The sequence below is a fragment of the Anolis carolinensis genome, chromosome 3 (assembly GCF_035594765.1).
Source record: "Anolis carolinensis isolate JA03-04 chromosome 3, rAnoCar3.1.pri, whole genome shotgun sequence".
NCBI classification, from domain to species: Eukaryota; Metazoa; Chordata; class Lepidosauria; order Squamata; family Dactyloidae; genus Anolis; species Anolis carolinensis.
In genome coordinates this window covers 267,147,246-267,168,267 of record NC_085843.1, presented here as the reverse complement: position 1 = coordinate 267,168,267, position 21,022 = coordinate 267,147,246, and the positions used below count along the sequence as shown (strand labels likewise).

Sequence of the window (21,022 nt, the reverse complement as noted above, 5' to 3'; positions counted from 1 at the left end):
ACTGCTGGGATCCAGAAATATTGCAAATGTCACAGTAGAACTGGACTTTTGATTAAACTGTGTATTACTTTTTCAGTTTGGGACTTGATGCAGCTAAAGTCTGCTGGTCGCTTAATCTGTCAGATATTGTCAGTTGACCTTCTTTTACTTAATTAGTCAAATACTCCCAAAAAGTTAAGTGACAGTCTACCCTTTTAAATTCATCATGGGATCCTCTAATAGCAGTTGCAGGAGGTATTCCTTTTTTAACTCATTAAAGACTGCAAAACAAGTTATTCATGCATTCTTCATGTAGGAGCAGATGCCCCATGTTCGTTAGCTTTCTCCAGAGAAATGTTGCCTCCTTTCCTTCTAATTAAACAGCATTGCATATTTATTCTTGCTTGTCATTTACTTAACTATAGGCATCTTTGAAGAAAAAGACATGAATCAAACCTTCACATTGGTACATATATAGGACTGCTAACTTGCCACAACATTAACCCACAATAACATTTGCACACACATTACTTACCCACCTCAGCATTATGCAGTCAAGAATTACCTCCCATTAATTTAAAGGGTCCTTGGGAATTAATTAGCTCAGGGAGAATGTGCTCCTTAATTAATACTTTATTCTTCCCAGTTCAATTGTGATATGTCATCTAACACTATCCTTCCTATTGCAGCCAAAGATCTTGAGTACTGTAATACGTACTTATTTTGGGGGTTCACTGAGAAGTTAGAGAATTAAACCAGGAAATGTTAGAACAGAAGTAGGAGTAATGAAGCTCTCTAGATATTACTTGTTTGTGATTCTTAGCACTATTTACTACTAACTGTTCCGTTTGGGGCTGGTGGGAGTAGCAGTCCAATATCTCCTGATTGAGAGCTTCCCTTTTCTGGCTGTCTGATGTGGAGTTTTTTCCCTCATTACAAGAGACTGGAACCATTTTTATGTCCATTGGTTAAAACTCTTTCTTTCTTCCCTGGAATCTTGGGTGATCCAAGAGCCAATTGGTTGTTAAGTGACATTGGTAACATTGGTTTAAATGCTTACTTCCTGCTCTACCATTAAGTCTGGTTATACAAAATGTCCATAAACATCTTGTGGCAGTTCTTCGCATGCCAAATTATAAACCCATTTTTGTCTGTCTTTGGATTGTCTGTCGTAATTAAGATGGTGACCTTCTTAATTCTTGGTGGACATTTCTCAACTTGGTTTTCTTCATCTTTCTTGTAGATCCTCTCATTGATCTGCACAGTTGAAGAAATAATATGGTCATTTACTCCCAATAATTTTTAAAGAGTTGTCTAGTAGACACTTATATAAACCTTTTCCAAGTTGTACTTTTTATTTTGAAAGTTATTATTGGGAGCATGTCATGGTGTTGGTTACAATGTAGACAACTGACATTGTTGCACAGGTTATAGTACTAACCATCATTGTCTTCTGAGTTCTATTAGCCCAACACAATTCTGTTAGTTTTATCATACTGTGACCTTAAATCATGCCAAATTAGAACTAAATGAGTTGTATCCATTCTTGCAGGGAAAGGAATAGTGACATCAAACTGCTTTCAGAAATACTTGCTGTGACAATTTTCTTCCAGGTGGTTAGCTTTATTTAAATTCCTAAGATAACAACCTCAATTTATAAAATCAGTAGGCACAGAATGGTTTAAGGCAAATCATGGGCCACTCTATTCAAAATGAGATATCAGGAGTCAAAATCTGCTAATTTGTTGTGTAATGTATATTCTGAGGAGAAATTTTGATTCAAAAGATAGGTCAGTTCTCTTTTTGTTTAACAGTGTTGCAGTGTATATTTCTATATCAGGCAGATGCTACCTTTCCCCATATGAAGACTGCATTAAACCTAATTTGGGCTTTGAAATGCCATATAATCTAATTAGTTCTCGGTGTTCAGTCTTGCTGTGCCATATCTAAAACTCATTCTGTAAGACTGCAAATCCTTAAGAAATACATGTCAGACACAATTTTGGAAGTGATTAAAAGTCTGCATTGAATGAGTCTAATTTTAAAAGATGTTGCAATTATCTTTTCATTGCCAAACAGGGACATTGCCAGTGCAATAAAAGAACTTCTCGACACAGTAAATAATGTCTTCAAGAAATATCAATACCAGAACCGGAGGGTATGTGAATTAAATTCTGTTATGTTTACTTGTCAGAAATATAAACATATTAACACTAAATATTAGAGGATCTCCAGTTTTATGCTTAGATGGTGGGAAGTGTAAATCATTTCTATCACTAACAGTAAGGATGAAGAGACAAACAGAATAGAATATTGCCATTTTTCCCTGCTGCCTTTCAGTATATGATTATTTTAAAGCTTCGATAACTACGTTAAGCAGCAGTGTAATTTTTGAAATACAGAAGCACCATAACTCTTTTTGTTTCTTAAATGGGTGAATTTTTTTGTCAACAATAATTTACCTTATTTTTTCAGTGTATCATCTTAGTCTGTGTCTAGTGGTTAAATTAGATGCTCTGTGAAGGGCAAAACTTCAATTGAATGACTTTTCAATATCCATATTTCAGGCACTCGAGCACCAAAAGAAAGAGTTTGTAAAATACTCCAAAAGTTTCAGTGACACTTTGAAAACCTATTTTAAAGATGGAAAGTAAGTATTATTTTTAATGGAATTGGCACAGTTTTGTGTTTTTCCTTGCCCTTCCTTTCTTCCTATTTATTTTAGACAACTACTTTATATAGGAAATAGCATCCTTTCAGTAGACCATTATCTTAACCTCCTTCTTTCATTCATTTTAACATAATAGAAAATATATTGCTCTCTATGTAAAAGGGTTGCTTTCTAGAAAGTTAGGCATTTGAGAATGTGCATAACCAAAATATTTCTCTGTCCTTGGGCATCTATGGAATTTCAGTTTTTAATACTGAAACTTTCAAATGAGCCATTTTCAAATTGATAAACATTATGCAGACACCAGCATGCAAGAGGACCTTAGAGACTAACTGAAAAAAACAAGATGATAGCATAAGCTTTCCTAGACTTTGTCTATGAAAGTTTATGCTGCAAACCTCTTTTTCGCCATTAGTCTCGAAAGCGCTACAGCTACAATATCTCTTTGAATTATGTAGCCATGCAGCCTAAACTGTCTTATCCCCAACACCAGTGACACACTCTAAAATTCATTTAGTGTTGCTGTGCCAAAACCTTAGTTTTTCAATAAAATGAAGACAATTGGGAAAGGATAGGATTTTACTTTTTCTAAGAGTAACTGTCATACATAGCCATGTGAATGGCATTATTTTGACTACATATCAAAGAGCTAAATAGAGTGTCCATGTACATAAACAGATATATTGATCCCTAAATAGTACAACTATAGAGGTTGTTGAACCTCATGAGACCTCAGAGGGCTGCTCCTTTAATCTCGTCAATGACTAAGAAGAGCTTTATGATTTAGGATTGAATCCTGATCAAGCAAGGTGACTTTGCATGACATCTTACTACTACAACAACTACTACTAACAACAACAACAACAATAATAATTTATCTGCCTCTCTTTGCGGTTCAAAGCAGGGTAAATATGGGTAAATCAGCAAGATAAAACAGTATTAGAATACTTCATTTTATTCTGCATTTTACCTCTGTATATTTGTATATAACAAATATACACAGGTAGAATTCAGAGTAATTGAAGAGAGATGTGTCAACTTGACCCAGTTATGCCCACCAGATTTCCGGTTGCAGCAGTAGGCAAAATCTGGTGGGCGGAAAGGAGGAGTCATGGTGATCTATTGTGAGTCAATTCCACTATTGTGATGTTCTGTCTTGACAGTCTCAAAGTTTTGGGTGTATGCATGTCACAAAAGGGCAGTGAGACAGTGAGTATTCTGTTAGTTTATTATCCAGCCCACTGCCTACCTGTCTCTGTATCTCAACTGCTTTCGGTCTTGTTAATCTCCCCCAGAGGTACAGTGTTTGGAGGTTTTTACTATCCATGCTCAGGCACCTTCATCAGGGCTAGCTCAGGATAACGAGGCTTCCATGTCAACCTGTTTCAGTTAATATCTGCCCCTGCACATGTAGCAAACTACTCTTCTGATCTGATTTTTGCTAGTCAGGATGGTGATTTGGAGGTAATTAGGTTTGAAATAACTCTACTGTCATGAGCAAAGCACTATTTGATAGGGTTTAGATTTGCTGTGACTCCTAACTTCTGTAGGAATGTTAGATTCATTAAAATGGTCCACCCCAAAAGACATACGGATGCAGAAGAATTCAGAAATGCCCAGGCGGTTTTCCATTTGCAACAGCTGGCAATTCTGTTGATCTGTAGAATAGGGAAATGACTTTGACAATTGACCATTGCTCCCAATCTATTTTACTTGGCGGGGCAGCATAGCCTCCTTGGTTTTCTGTGGAGCTTAGGGAAATAGAGCACTTGGGTAGATGACTAGAGCAAAGGTGCAGAAAGATTCAGGATAAATCTAACTGAACATGGCTTTATGCTCATTTTAGAACTTACTTTACAGCAGCCAGGGCAGCAAAGAAATGAATTTTTCTGTAGCTTCTCTTATGTCAGCTCAATCTTACCCAGCTCAGTTGTTTTAGGAGTTAAAGGGCTTTTATATTCTAGACCTCATACTGCTGAGAAAGAGGCCTCAGAAAAGTGCTGTGACAAATTGGCTTAAATACTTTGTAAAGAAAAATGCTCAAATTCACTATGACCTGAACTTGAAAATAGAGTCTGGGGAGGTAACTTAGGTAAGTATTGTTTGGTTTTGATGAATGAGTTTCAGCTTATTCAACATGATGATGTGGATAAATTGCTTGAAGAGGTGAGGCTGAGTTCTTGCCATCCTTCTTAATTAAGGCTACTAGAAGAGGACTGTCCAACAGAGTGCTGAAGGTTGTAAATGCTTTTTTGAAAGAAGGCTATGTTCCATTTTCTCTAAAAGAAGCAACTGTAAGAACTTAGTTGATCCCTTTGTTGGTCAGTTTTTAATCTCTCCTTTCTAAGTAAGGTTCTAAAGGGATTCCACGCTTTCTTTTATGAAATAGATTGGCTGGAACACTTCCAATCTGAGTTCAGACTTGCTTATGAGACTGAAACAACCTTGGTTACCTTGACGGATTAGCAAGCCCTAAACAACTTGGATTAGGATATCTGAAAGGCTGTCTCTTTCAGTATGATCTTACCAGAAATTTGAGATCTTCAGAGAATGCCCTGTTGTATTTTGCAATAGCTCATGAAGTTAGGTTGGTGGGTAACATAACAGGGTTTTTTTTTGTTAGCAATATCTCAACTGTGGAACAACCTACCCAAGGAAATAAGGCTGGCTCCATGTCTTTTAAACTTCCAGCAGGCAGCCAAAAGAGTACTGTTCCACATGGTTTTCAAATGGCTGTTTTTAAAAAAATGGATTCTAAAATTGTTTTACACTGCTTTTAATGGTTTTTAACTTTGTTTTGTTTTAATTGGTTTGTATTTTTCCATTACCTTGGGATCCTTGTGGACTTTAAATAAGTAAATGAAGTACTAATTAATCATTGAAAGAAACAAGGGTGTTAGACTAGTAGGCTTGTAGTCTGGTTCTTCTATAAGACTTTCTCTTCTGAATACCGTATTTTACCATGTAATAGTCATCACCACATAATTGTCATATCCAGTTCTCCAGTCCCAAAATTAGAATTTGTCCCTTTCCTCATGTAATGGTCACAGACAGTTTTTTAAAAATGCAAAGCAAATCAGAGCTTTCTCTCCTCCCTACTCTTTATCTTTTGGAGGTTAAACAGGGTTTCTTAAAAAGCAACCTGAAACTGGAAAACTCATTTTAATCTGATAATACTCACACCCCTTTTCGAACAAAAAAGGCATAAAAAGCAACAAATACGTGATGAAATATGGTACCGTAGTTCCTCAGTGCATGTTCCCTCAAGTTTGTAGGTGCATTTCTCCTGAACGTAACAGAAGGAAAGTGTTAGTGGAAGCCATTGAATTGAAACTGTGTTGTCAGGAGGGAAAAAGATCTCATCTGTTCCTTGACCTAGGTTATGGTTTATAGTTGTTGAAGTTGTTGAAGTTAACTGACCAGTACTAATACACAGTCTTCCCCATTATACAGTTTATTTAAAGTTCATAATAAGATATTCTTCTGGTTTGTTAAACTTTGAGTCCAGAAATTCATCAGCCAAGAAATGCATGCTCTGTTGAGAGGATCTAATGCTAACAACATATCAACTGTATTTCATATAGGAGAAACAGAAATATCATCACATTTGAGTTTGGTGTTAATTAACCATCAATACAATTTCAATATGATTTACAAGTAAATTTAAATAGAGAATAGAGAATTGCCTAGAGTTCTTAGTAGGACACTATATATTACTATAGCCTTTTGAAACATTACATAGGCCTGCAATGAAAGAAAAAACATTTTTAAAAGAATGTAGTTTTTAATGTTTTTTGGGGGTTCTGAATTTGAAAAACACAATAAAAATGTTCCACACAGTTCTTTCACAAATGTTGTTAGTAATTCCGTTTCTAATTTCATTCACCTACATCTTCAAAAATAGAAACATCAGCACAAGTTGTGAAAATATGTGATGGAGTAAATCTGAGGCCATTTTTGAATTTAGAATGCCAAATACCTATAAAACCAACATTTGTTTTTTGAAAGGTTTTTATTACTTTCAGTTTTGTAGACCTGTGTGGTCAGAGGTTTTGTCATTTGATTGTACTGGGAATTTCTGTTCAATGGGAAAAAAAATCAACACTTCCACTGGAAATATGCAGAATCCTCCTATCTATCTTCTATCATGACAGCTTCTAACATTCACTAAATTATATGTGGATAGCTCTTCTTAACCCAATTCTAAGTGTGTTTATGACTGTCATGATCAAAAGCTCTTTATCGGCTCATCCTCAGCTAAGGATAGTGTGTCTGCTTCCGAATGATTGCCTGGAGGAGGTAATGACCTGGACGAGGAAAAACAAATTGAAATTGAATCCAGACAAGACAGAGGTGCTTGCCATTAATGGTTCTAACATAGGGATGGAGGTGTGTCAACCAGTCCTGGATGGAGTTTCACTGTCCCAAAAGACTATGTCCACAGCTTGGGAGTGCTGCTGAATCAGTCTCCAAATGTCAGCCTAGGTAGATGTGACAGTTTCTGGACAAAGCAAACTGTTGGTTTTGATCTTTAAGCCCTACATGGTTTGGGTCCAGGTTACCTACAGGATCACCTTCTCCTACACAATCTGTTCTTTAGGGCATTTAGGTCCTTTGGCAGACGCTTATTGCAGCCTGCCAGAATCTGGTAATGTATACTTTTGCCAGAATTTGAAATGATGTGAGACAATTTGAACTTCTACCGTACTACATGACTTTAAAATAACTTCTTAGAGCAGGACAAAGAAACCCTAGCATTTCTGGAGGGCCTTTTGTTCTTCAGAGCAGCTTTAGCTACAAAGATAAACCCAACCCATTTTCCATAAGAGCAGTAAATTGTTTATTTTGGCATGAATTTGGTTGATTTTACTGTGTCATATTGCACATGTCTGTATACGGATTGCAACCTTAGTTGATTATTAGTTTTCTGGCTGTTGTATAATTATTTGGGATTTTAAATGGATATGTGGCTTTGAATGTGAGATTTAAAAACACCAAGAAAAGCTTTGTTGCATCGTTTCAGATTTAGACCTTTTTGTGTGGCTTGGTAATAAGAAAGATGCAGTGAATGAATTTCATGTTGCGCTGTGTGATTTGGTTTCTTTTTTTAGACACATGCATGTAAGAGCTATGCTGATGTGCTTATTTGGTGTGTTAAGTTTAATATCCAGCAGAATTATTCTGCTCCTAGGAGAGTTTCTATCAGCAGTTTCAGAAAGGAGTCTGAAGGTTTGCAAGGGGCACTGGTAAGGGTCAAAAAGAGAAAGTCCTGTTACATGAAATTCCAATCTATACAGAATTGGATTCTACACGGTATCTTTTGAAAATTTACTCTAGTTGGTTGAAGAGACACTTAAGGCAGTATCCAAATATTAACAGCTCATGTTTGCAATTCAGATCATGCTTCTTGTTATCACTAAACAGAGAGTTTATGATGATTGCCTGATCTGTCTTGTTTGGACTTTTGTTTTTCTCAAAATGACCCTTCTATAATCCTATCCAGAAGCAAGTGCTATGGGATTTCATTAGATTGTTTTCTGAGCATACATTTGTAGGATTGGGCTGCTACTTGATGCTGTCCAGTGGCTTCCTGCCCTTGAACGTGACATTAAAATTTCTTTGTTTCTTTCAACAGGGCAATAAACGTGTTCATAAGTGCCAACCGACTAATTCATCAAACCAACTTGATACTGCAGACCTTCAAAACTGTGGCCTGAAAAACAAAACTAAAAACTGTATATGTTGAGAGCTGTACTTTTCAATGGTGGATAGGATACCTTTATATGTAAACTTTGACTGTATAAATTATCAGTCCCAGCTGAAGGGACCTAATGCAGGATTTTGAATGGGATTTATTGCCATCTTACACCATATTTTTGTAAAAACATTGTAGCTTAATCATAATCTCACGATGACGATTTTGCATCACTTTTTTGCTATTATCATTCTTTTCAGAATTATAAGCCAAAAGAATTTACGCCTTAATGTGTCATTATGTAACATTCCTTATAAGAATTGTAAATATTTGGTGTTCTGTTTCTGACATTTTAACTTGAAAGCGAAAAACTGCAAGATTATGTATTTAACAATATTGGTGGCAAATATTCAATAAATAGTTTACATCTGTTAAATTATATGTGTAATCTGATACCTTGACATCCTTTTGGTCTTGAAAAGGGAGTGGGGGTGTAATATCTTTTCTGCCACTACTGATATTTTAGAAACGATGTCCTACTAAAATGGAAGCATCTGAAAAATATCCTAAAAGGTTTTTCTGAAGAAAATTAAAATGTTATCCAGTCAGTGTCTGAGAGAAAATCTTAACCCACTCCTGCTGAAATTCACTCTAACAAAATATGTCCTAAAACCAATTCGCTCCAGCTAAAATATAGCCATTGGCTCAGTGGGAGCTAAGTAACTCAACAGTCGTGTGAGTTCTGTTGATACATATTGATCTACTTTACCTGGGTCTAACAGTTGAATTAAGGCTGTGGTTATGTTGTCTTTATATCTCTCTGCAGGATCCCAGTAACAAGTGGATCATCCAGTGTCATGGTGGAAACCAAGTTTATTTTGCCCTGTGTATACTTGAGAAAACTAGTTAGAATAGAATCATAGAAAAGGGAAAAACCACAATTTATTTTACAGTTTAAAGAAAACAAAATAGTAGAGTATCAATGTTTGTTGGAAAAAGTATGGCAATGAAGAAAACAGTCTTAAGGATAACACCTGAAAAGGAAAGGATGTTTTATCCAAATGCCAGCACAATGTTGGATATTACTGGGGAGAATTGTTTTGGTTTTTTTCTATTTATTTAAGGTGGTATAACAATGCTTTAGTGCTTTCTTGAAGAAAAAAAATCAACTTTAAAGTACAAGTGGTTCTGGAAAGTAAGAGAAGCTTTTAAACCTGCTTGTTTCACATTGTACTGCATTATTGATTACGGCTTACTGGGTTATACAACTGTTTGTCCCAATTGTTCATTGGTCTCGCATACACACAGGAGTTGGAGATAGTAGTTTGCCAGATTCAAAACTTTGTTGTATATACAAATCTTCTCAACACGAGCTAATTGGAAAACCCATAAAAATCCATTGCACATACTGAAATGCAGGAAAACAAAGTTGCAGTTGACAATTTAAAAACAACAACAATAAACAACAATAAACCAAATTTTGGCTTTGTTAAAAGCAGGAAACAGCCTAAACTTCACTTTGAGACTTCTTAATAGAGGTGTGTACTCTATTAAGTTCAATTGGTGAAAAATATTATTTTACATGGGAGTGGCTGTATGACTGCAGTGTTACTCCTGGGTTTTTAATTCACCATTTCATCATCAAAGTAAATAGGCATATTTTCTATTGATTGGATAGGCAGTTGTCTTCGCAACAAAAAGGAGTTTCCAATACAGTGTTGGCAACTTTCAGAACTCTGTGAAGAGTACACCTGTCCCCCTCCCCATAAAGTGTAGAGGACTGCTAGCTGATCCTTTTGTGATAATCACAGGCCTAACAAAGTTCATCTTTCCCCTAAAGGTGTGAAATGACCAAAGGTGATCATTATAAAACAACAAACCTTCAACCATTTCACACCACCACCACCTCTCTCTCTCTCTCTCTCTCTCTCTCTCTCTCTCTCTCTCTCTATATATATATATATATATATATATATATATAGGTATGAAGAGGGAGCAGAGGGCAGTTTGGAGTCTTGTAATGTGTCCCAGAGGCAATGCTTTGCCTTCCCTACTCTATGACCAAACTGCTGAATTTTTTTCTCCTTCCTCCTGCTGCCTAAACTAGGGAGATAATTTGGCACTATCTTTGACCTATGCTTTGAGGTCAGCCCACCCAACTGAGCTGTTTTCATCTTAGGCCAGGGCACTTACACATAGTGGAACAGTGACTTTTAACAGCTCAGCTCTGAAAATCTCTGAAGATGAACAAAGACCCAAACCAGCAGTCATACTGTAAGATAGTATCTCACTTTTTCTTGGTAGTACATTATCTGCATAGTCACAATCTCTTTAGTTCTTTGTTTTCATCACTGTAGCTACATCTGCAAAAATGATTTCTTGATAGCAAACATTATTTTAATCTTAGATGAAATTTGATTATGCAGATGATTTTGTATTTGGCAGCACTGAGTTTCCTGTATCCATTTATGGTAGCGAGAGCAGACATGATGGCTTTAATAGACACATGAAAAAGGATGAGACTATAAATCAAGATCTGTATTCCTAAACAGACATCTACAGCAATATTTTCTCCCTTTTGCCCATTTAAACAAAGTTCCCTGCAGTATTTCACAATCTTTGTGCCCTGGAGGAATCCTTAAGATAATTTTCTGGTCACTAAAACTGCTTCACCAATAAGCTGTAGATACTATAATCCAATAATTGTCAACACTCTCAAATAGGGAATATTTTTTTCTGTGGATTTGTTTATTGTGACCATCTTTTCTGCTTTTGTGCAGTTCCCCTTCTCCACAAAGGATATCAATTCTAATGCACATCAGTAGAGTATTGAGAGTGAGATTTCAGGGATAACAAATGCTGTCTAGCACAGGCTGAATCCCTTTTCCCTGATCTGCCTTTTGACTAACTTGGATAATCTCTGACTTGTTTGAATTAAGCTTCAATTTATTTACCCTCGTCCAATCCATTACAGTTAAAGGACACTGGTTTAACATAGACACAGCTTCCTTGGTGTTGAATTAAAGAAGAGAGTTGGCGTTGTCAGCATACTTTGACACTTAATTCCAAAACATAGGATGGCATCTTCCAGGGGTTTTGTGTAGAGTCACCAAATTAAATCATTTTCAAAGTACTGGATAAATTGGCCAAATAGTCTCACCCAGTCTGAAGGCATATATTTCTCTTTACAAGTAGAAGAAAAAGGTCTACTATAAGACTAACTTTTCTTTTAAAAAACAATTTTCCTGGAATTAGTTGTTCTAAGTTTTGGTTTTGTGGAGTTATAGCTGGAACTAGTAGGTTCCCAGTGAAAAGCTTTGACTTGCATTTTTGTTTGGTGAACATTTACAAAGGCTTAGAATACACTCCACAGCAGGACAAAAATTGATCACAACACCAGACTTTAGGGGGGGAAAGGATTAGCCTTTAAAGGAGGATTTTAGCCATAGTTACTCTGATGAAGTTACCCTGTGGTTTTATTTCTTTAATTTAATTTGGGGGTATCTGATATATTGTGCAGGATAAGATCAAAGTATTCTGTTTTACCATCAAAGAAAGCTAGGTGTTTGCATCTTGTTCAGACTCCTAAAGGGCATCTTTTAAGCATTTCCTTCCATTGTATGAGCTCCGTTTTTGCACTTCTCTGTACAGGCTTATTGTATGCAAGCTTCGTCAAAAGTAAATCCTTTTGATTTTAAAGCTAGCATTGGATTGCAGTTCTGCGGCTCACAGTTACTCAGAGGTAAGCCTTCCTGTGCTCAGCGCGGCTTATTCCCATGTCAGTGCACAGTCAAACTTCAGTCAAAGAGATGATTATATAAAGTGAGGAAGAGAAAGAGTTCTTGTCTGAACAGTCCCAGCTGAATGGGGGCAGATGAAAGCAGATGGGTAAAAACGGGGCAGAGACACCTATTAGAGCAAGGCACCAAACTTCTGCCCTTGTTGGTGCTTCTAAGAATATTTCATGGAGAGAGAGCTATGTAAAGATTGGACACAATATGCTATGATAGTAACCCTTTTCTGCAAATAAAATAATTTAAAAGCACAGTACAAAGTCATCCTCAATTCTGTGTCATATATGAGACCAGAGCTCCTAATGACTTGCAGCCCTGCCAGGTTTGTGGAACTACACATTAACAAGCCCCAAAGAATTTTGAAAGAAAATCAATCTGTGCTTTATAGATTATGGCGAAGCCTTTAGCTGTATAGACCATAAAAAACTGGATTTTTCTTAAATAAATATGCCACAACAATTGATTTTTCTGGTGCACAGGAGACTATTGTTAGAACAAAATACAGAGAATTGGAATAATACCCAATTGGCAAGAAGGTCAGATAGGGCTGCCTCTTATCAATTTTTCTCTTTAACATGCATGCTGAAATCTCTCAATCATTAATCAGAATGGAGACTTAAGTCAAGAAATCAGAAGGCTAGGACTTAAATGGAAAGGTACATCTTTGAACACAGGGTTGTTTGTGTCATCATATTTCCAATTTCTATGTATGATTCTGAAAGCTGGATAGTGAACTTGATAGGAAGAGTATCAACTCATTTGAGATGTGATGCTGGATATACCATGGGCTCCTAAAAGATATGGATATACCATGGACTCCTAAAAGGCAAATAAGTGGATACTAGAGTAAATCAACTTTGAACACTCCCCTCAAGTCAAGATTTAACTGAACTATGGTTTGGCCATATCATGAGAAGACATCATACACTAGAAAAGACGATGTTTAGTAAAAAAAGAGGGCAGTAGGAAAAGAAAAAGACCACATTCCAGAGGGATAAATTCAGTCAAGGAAGCGATTACTGAGTTTCCAAGAGCTGAACAGGGCAATTGATGATAGGATGATATGGAGGTCTCTCAATCATGGGGTCACCATTAGTCAAAATCAAAAGCATTTAACAACGACAACAATATTAAAAAGCAGGGCTCTCGTTTAATGGGATTGTATTAGTGCACACGTGTCTGCACACCCATGCCAACTATAACCATCTCCCAGTCTCTGTTATACTAAAGAGGTTTTAAGCTTTCAACATCTTGATTTTTATGGGTCTTTCTTTCCTGGGAGATCTTCTCCAAGCATAACCAAGCAAGTTCTTTATTTCAGCCACTTACTGGAAGAGGGAGGGAGCTAATGTTGTGCAAGGTTGCTAAGGAACACTTTGCCTGCTTCAAGAAAAGGGAATCCAGCAACTCCAAACAGCCCTAGAAATGCTCTTAGTGTCAACTTTGTACTCAGAAGCAGGGAGTTTCTGAAGTTAATTGTGTGTGTTCAGCAAAGATAATGGAATTTTAATCAAAATAAATAACAGTGGTACCAACAAGGTAAGCAACATAGATTTTCTATGGGTGAATTCCTTCTATTACATTTCCAGAAACAAACTAAATGATTATAAATTTGCTTGGTTCTGTTTCCCTATCATGAAAGAAAGCTGCTTATGTTTTCGTGTTTACACATACTGTATCCCAGGGCAAATGTTTAATCTATAAGGATACATATGAAAACATTGTGACCAAAGCCTGTGTTTAGTTCTTTGGATTGTTTCCTATTTAAATCCCTTTTGATATTCCAGAGACTTTACTATCATAATTTGGGATAGTTGATGTGCCAAGAATTACTTTTAGAAAAAAATCATTTCAAAAGGACATACCAGTCAAGGAGAGAAGCATATTGGTAATGTATTGATTTACATTCATTTAAGCATGAGTAACAAGCCTTTGGAGCCAAAAAAAAGCAATGGACAAGACTGCGGAGCAGCCTCCAAACAGGACCAAAGAGACTGGGATGGCAAGAAATCTGGAACAACTTGAAAACAGACTGACTATTCATGATTTCAGGAAAATGCAAGGTCTTTTTAAGGTGGGTGAATGTTCAGCCAAACTGAAGAACTACAATTTTTGGCCTGATTTTACTTATCATTGATGCAGAAGAGAAGTAGAAAAGATGACATGGAAAGAACAGGGTAACACAGCTTTATATTTTGAGATAGCATCCATCATAAACTAGTTGGCTAAAGTTAACTTACACATTTTGTTATTTTGATGTACATGTAGAATGCAAGCATTCTGTTGATAGGTATGCTATTTTTATTGTTTGACAAGAGTATTCAAAATTTGAATCAAGATAAAAGTGATTTGTGTCTCAATCTGACTATGACTTGTGGATGCCATGCAGCCTTTAGAGCACGTGTCAAACACAATGTCCATAGGCCGGATCCAGTCCACCATTTTATGTGGCCCACAAGGCTTTCAGTTCCAAGGTGACATAATTATACAGTCTGACACTTACAAACAGCACTTTGAGAACCATCATAAGGCTGATGTGGCCCTCGGTGAAAATGAGTTTGACACCTCTGGTATAGAGTATTTCTTTGGCCTCTTTGCTGCCTCCCATCCTGGATCAACCATATTTTCTCCAACCATTTGATGGGAGAAAAAATTGTTGGGAGTTTTTCTCAGGTGCACGGTGTCATTTTCGCCATGTTTTGAATCTTCCTGGGCCACATTTGGCCTGGTAGAAGCCTTTAAAAAATAGAAAGTTATCAGGACATGATTGTAGCCCATCTCCTGTTGTTATCAAAGGCTTCTTTTCTGACTAAAATAGCCTGAGAACAAGATGAAAATGTTCTCCTTGAGAATTAATTCTCCTGGAGAATTAATGTGGCCTTTAACTTCCTAGAGCCATCTACACCTGTCCAACTGAGCAACTCCAATAGCCCCCACCCATTGAGATTAAAAGGGAAAGCAATAGAATTCTTGGTTTCAAGAGAACTAATCTGAAAGAAAACCTGAAATAAACACATGTATCTGGAAGTTGTCAGCTTAAAGGGTATGAATGCTTGATAAATAAGACTCCAGAGGCCCATGTCTTTTAAAAGTGTTGTGAGAGGAGGAGGAAATCGGTGATGTGTGTGTGTTTTGGGGAGGGGGGTGATGGTGCTTTGTAATCTAAGCACATAGGAGCATGGAGCTCAGACATGGCACCTATGAAAATAAATGACCACTTTCAGTTGTATCTTGCACACAAATGAAATAAAGGAAAAAGAATATCGCTCATCCATTTTAAAGGCTTGTAAAAGCCAAAGGAGCAGAACAATCTGGTGAAAAAAAAGGCAGAAAGTCTCTAAAGGAGTGGTTCCCAATCTTTGGGTCTCCAGGTGTACTGGATTTCAACTCCCAGAAATCCTAGCCAGCTTACCAACTGTTAGGACCTGTGGGAGATGAAGTCCTAAACACCTGGAGGCTCAAAGGTTGGGAAGGACTGCTCTAAAGTGTGCCTCTCAATTAATATTGAAGCCTACCACAAAATGGTAGTTATGTACATAACAAGACAAGTAAAGCTGGCTCCAGAAGTTTTGAATATTGAGCTCAGAGGGTCCATGGGTGTTGTTCCCTCTAAAAGCAGAAACTGCCCTTGTGTAAAGTGTTTTTGAACCCACGGAAGTCACATCAATCAGCTGACATGATAAGAACTAAATACAATAAAGCACTGTTTCTCATACTTTGTTCCTCCAGATGTTTTGGACTTTAGCTCTTACAATCCCAAACAGCTGGAAAGCTGGCTGGGATTTCTGGAAGCTGAAATCCAAAACACCTGGAGGAACGGCGTGTGAGAAACACTGCACTAAAGGCTCAAGATCCCATCTGATTTTGGAAGCTCTGGTAAGTATTTGGGTAGGAGACTACCAATGAATACCAAGTACTGTAGGCTGTATTTCAGAGGAAGGAATTGGCAAAAGCTTACTTCCAATTTTTCCTTGTCTAAGAAAGCCCTTTGAGAGTCATTGGTGGCCATAGGTTGACAGGGACAGGCTACATGAAGACACACGTACTCACACACAATGTTACTATAGTGCTGTCCCTCTATAATGGGTTTCTAAGCAGTTTGACATGGGACCTAATTTTTGTTTCTAGATTTATTTTCTTATTGTGGCAGTGGGTAAAAATATGACTGCTTGTAAACCTCTGGCTTGATGATACCCAACTTCCCAAAAGTGGCTCTCTTTCCAGACTTGTTTTATCAGCTGCTTCCAATTTCTTATTCTTACATATGGCCTCCCTGCTCCTGCCACATTTGAAAAGCATAGAGAAAGGTTAGTGTTGTCAAATCCAACGTACCTTTTTCTGAAAGGAACATAGATGAGTGTTTCATTAAAAGAACACAGACAAACCTGGATTAAGAAACTCAATATTCGAAATCAGGCCAAGCCAATGAACTGTACTGTTACAATAATTTTAATATATTTTAATGTAGTAAACTGTGATACCATGAGGAACATTCTAATCACTAGTCATAATGTCAATGTTTACAAGTACCTGATTTTAAAAAGTAAATTTGTTTAAATTGCACTGCCTGGATGTGTTGTGAATTAGCCACCAATTTCCTAAAATTTTCTTCCTGACACAAAATTGTGGGTGAAATTATGTACATTGGCTTGCAGCTTTCTCTCTCTCTCTCTCTCTCTCTCTCTCTCTCTCTCTCTGTGTGTGTGTGTGTGTGTGTGTGTGTGTGTGTGTGTGTGGAATCTACTTTCTGGTTGCACAGTTAGAGTAACTAAAGGTGCATCTACACTGTAGAATTAATGCAATTTGACACCACTTTAACTCGCGTGGGTCAATGCTATGGATTTATGGGGTTTTTAGTTTTATGAGGTCTTTAGCCTTCTCTGTCAAAGAGTGCTGGTGCCTCATCAAACCACAACTCCCATGATTCCACAGCATTGAGCCATAGCAATAATAATGGTGTCAAACTGCATTTAGTCTACAGCAGTGGTGCCAAACTTGTGGCCCTCCAGGTATTTTAGAGTTCAGCTCCCAGAATTCCTGGCTATTGAACAAACTGGCTGGGGCATCTGGGATTTGGAGGCACAAACATCTGGAGGACCACAAGTTTGACAGCTCTGATCTACAGTGTATATAAACACACAAAGAAAAACCAGTGGTGAGGCTAATTTTTGAGGTTGTATTAAGCTGAAAAGAAGAAGATGAAAAGAGAAAACAGAGTGGGAGGTTGGTAAACTTTAATGATGAAGTTTAACCGTGTTGCAGCTACTCCCCAGCAGGGGAGCATTCATTTCTTTATTGACTTGCCTTTCTCCTGAATGGGACCAAGGTGACTCAGAGTATAATTAGAATGCTTTACCCTCAGATTCATGGAGGCCTTTCACACCACACAGTTCTAATTCTATGATTCCACTTTAACGGCCACAGCATCTCCCTATGTCATCAAGGGATTTTCAGTTTAAGGAATTGTATTTAAAATTCTTGGAGAGTTATCATGATGTAATAGTTTGAGTACTGAACTATGATTCCAGAGACCAGGGTTCAAATTCATGCTCAGCCATGGAAACTCACTGAATAATGTTAGACAAGTCACCTTTCTGCTTCAAAGGAAAGCAGAGGCAAATCCAATCTGAACAAATTGTTGGTTTTTTTTAGGAAAAAAATCCTCTGGTAGGTTTTTCCTATGGTCACCATAGATCAGAAATGACTTGAAGACACAGAACAATAGCACATTTAAAATTCTCAGCCACACAGTTATAATACCTCATCGAACTACAAATCCCAGGATTCTGTACGAAGCAGCTATAACAGTTAAAGTGCTATAATTGCAATATGAAAAAATACATGGAATCTAAGGTATTTCTGAAAGCTCTGAAGGATTTGATAGTATCTCTTCTGCAGGAAAAAAAGGCTTAAAATGCAAATTGAATAAATACATATTGAGAGAAAGAAAGAATGAGTTTCATGGTGATTGGCCATTTTCCCAACAGGAGGTCTCAAAAAGTTGAGACACCTTTTCTCCTCAAAGACTCAGAAAAATGGTATGTGTTCTTTACATCTTTAATTTGGCAGCATGCTGTGAAAAGTTTGCAAAGCCCATTAGTGACAAAGTTGCCTGCAGCCATTCTTAGTGCCAAAGTTGGAATGGATCTAGGAGCTTTTACCCAGATCGTTTTCATTTCTCCAAATATGTTTGAATTGAGATTCTGTAGCTTTATTTTACTACAATGTCCTCTGTGTTGGCATTTCTTTAAGATATGACTTGAAAGCTGAAAATAGTGCAAGGGTTTTGATCAAGTTGTTTGTATATCCTAATACAAGTATCCCTTATCTGAAATACTTGGGACCAGAGGTTCTTGGGATTTATTTTTGGATTTTGGAAGATTTGAAGACATCTTAGAGATGGGACCCGATGATAAACACCACATCTATTTAGATTTCAGAGATACCTTATGTGCATAGCCTTTGAAGATAATTTTCTACACAATATTTTAGTAATCTTGTGCATAAATCATCAGAAAGCAAAGAGGTCACAACAGGGCCGTAGCCAGAAATTTTGGGGGGGGGGGGTTGAAAATTTGGGGGGGGGGTTAACCCCTAGCACACACCCCTCCCCGCTACAAACCTGTCAATATCTGCTTGAAATAGTGTCTGGAGGGGCTCTTAATGTTTTGTGTCTCATAGACTTAGCATGGGGATTTGGTTAACCAGTTAAAATTCATGAGTAAACCAGGTTTTTTTTATAACCTGAAACATTTCGGGGGAGGGGGTTTGAACCCCTAAAACCACCCCCTCGCTACAGACCTGGGTCACAATATCAGACACCCATGTCGGTGGTTTTAAGGGATTATGAGTTTACATTTTGGTTATTCAATTTGTATGTGTGCCGTGTGCCTTCAAATCTCTTCTGATTTATGGCAATAGCAAGATTTGTTCAGGGAAAACTTGCCATTGCCTTCCTCTTAGGTCAAGAAAGGGTTTGCCTGAGATCACCCATCAGGTTTCTATGGCAGGGATTCGAATTCTACTGTCCACCATCATCAGACAACTATACCACACTGACTCAGGAAATCAGAAGACGTGTACTTCTTGGGAGAAGAGCAATGGCCAACCTCGATAAAATAGTGAAGAGTAGAGACATCACACTGGCAATGAAGTTCCACATAGTTAAAGCAATGGTATTCCCCATAGTAACCTATGGATGCGAGAGCTGGACCATAAGCTTTTGAACTGTGGTGTTGGAAGAAAATTCTGAGAGTCTCTTGGACTACAAAAAAACCAACCAGTCCATCCTCTAGGAAATAATGCCCGGCTGCTCACTGGAGGGAAAGATATTAGAGGCAAAGATGAAGTACTTTGGCCACATCATGAGAAGACAGGAAAGCTTGGAAAAGATCATGATGCTGGGGAAAATGGAAAGAAAAAGGAAGAGAGGCTGACCAAGGGCAAGATGGATGGATGGTATCCTTGAAGTGACTGGCTTGACCTTGAAGGAACTGAGAACGGTGTTGGCCGACAGGAAGCTCTGAGGAAGCTCTGGCATGGGCTGGTCCATGAGGTCACAAAGAGTTGGAAGCGACTGAACAAATAAACAACAAAAATCATCCCAGTGAGGCTTGTTGTTATTTACCTTGAAGTCAACTCCAACTCTTGGTGACCTTACTGAAGAGTTTTCTTTGCAAGGTTTTCAGTGTCTTTTTCTCAAGCTGAAAGATTGTGTCTTGTCCAAAGTCATGTGGTGAGTTTCATGAGTGAAGCTTTGAATCCTGGCCTCCTGGAGTCTTTCTGCCAGTGCTCAAACATTATATCACTCTGGCTCTTATTAAAACCACATAATCCCTTTAAAGACAAGGAGGGGAGATTTATTGGCATCTTTATTGAAATGGGAAGCAAGAAAATTTTGGTTTGCAACATTTACGCCCCAAATGGATCAAAGACAGAATTTGGAAGACGATTAAAACAGGAAATTATAAAATCCGAAGCTGAGGAAATTTTGATAGCAGGAGACTACAATGGGATACTAGACACAACCAAGGATAGGAGCAGCAAAGGCAAACACACAAAGGAAATGAGACAAGGGAAGCTTCCCATTTCTATGACGTCACTACAAGACGAATTTAACCTTAAAGATATATGGAGGGAAAGAAATCCGAACGAAAGGGATTATACCTTTTACTCCGACAGACACCAGTCATGGACACGAATAGACATGATTTGGGCATCCAACACCCTGGCGACCATGGCCAAAACAGTAAGAATCCTCCCTAGATTAGACTCGGACCATTGCCCGATGGAATTACAATTAAAAGAAATCACCAGAAAGTGGACCTGGAAGCTCAACAACAATCTATTAAACTCGGAAGAGGACATCCAAAGAAATAAAAAAATATTAAAAGAATACTTTACTAACAATGAGAAACAAGAGATACCACAACAAATAATATGGGACGCAAGCAAGGCAGTTATGCGAGGTCATCTGATACAACAAAACGCATGGAGAAATAAGAAGAAAAGGGAAGAGGAAAAGAAAGTTATAGAAGCAATAGAAAAGGCGGAGAAGGAACTGAAAAAAGCCCCTAGAGACAACAAAATAAAAGAAAAATTGGATTTGCTACAAAAACAGAGGCTATTCTTGGAAACTGAAGAGACCTCGAAAAAACTAAAGTTCATAAAACAATACAATTTCGAGAATGCGAACAAGCCAGGGAAATGGCTAGCAAGAAAATTAAGAAGAAAAAGGCAAAAGTTGCACATAACAAAAATAGTGGAAGAAGGGAAGACCTATGTAAATGACACAGAGATCATAAAGCAATTCAACAAATTCTATAAAAAATTGTATTCTAAAGAGGCAATAGATAAGGAGGAAGTTCAAAAATACATCAGCAA

At 37.5% G+C, this 21,022-nt stretch overlaps 2 protein-coding genes and 1 long non-coding RNA gene across 12 annotated transcripts in view; 2 read left to right on the top strand and 1 right to left on the bottom strand.

Moving 5' to 3' along the window:
• pdcd10 (programmed cell death 10) overlaps window positions 1-8,781 on the top strand; it is a 40,743-nt gene extending 31,962 nt beyond the window's left edge. For 3 of the 4 annotated variants that reach the window (XM_008106065.3, XM_008106067.3, XM_008106066.3), the window contains exons 6-8: window positions 2,059-2,137; window positions 2,547-2,629; window positions 8,286-8,781. In XM_008106065.3, coding sequence (XP_008104272.1) covers window positions 2,059-2,137; window positions 2,547-2,629; window positions 8,286-8,367 — 244 coding nt within the window. In that variant the 3' untranslated portion in view covers window positions 8,368-8,781. Of the gene's footprint in view, window positions 1-2,058; window positions 2,138-2,546; window positions 2,634-8,285 lie in introns of those variants that run through there. The other variant, XM_062976741.1, reaches the window with a different exon arrangement.
• LOC134297886 (uncharacterized) overlaps window positions 1-21,022 on the bottom strand; it is a 414,859-nt gene that overhangs the window by 183,205 nt on the left and 210,632 nt on the right. The window lies entirely within an intron of this gene.
• wdr49 (WD repeat domain 49) overlaps window positions 10,368-21,022 on the top strand; it is a 191,847-nt gene continuing 181,192 nt past the window's right edge. For 6 of the 7 annotated variants that reach the window (XR_010004836.1, XR_010004835.1, XM_062976739.1 and 3 more), the window contains exons 1-2: window positions 10,368-13,678; window positions 14,056-14,213. Coding sequence is in view for 5 of the 7 variants with exons in the window: in XM_062976739.1 (XP_062832809.1) it covers window positions 14,091-14,213 (123 nt within the window). In the remaining 2 variants the exon portion in view is untranslated. Of the gene's footprint in view, window positions 13,679-13,926; window positions 14,214-21,022 lie in introns of all 7 variants that reach the window. The other variant, XM_016992019.2, reaches the window with a different exon arrangement.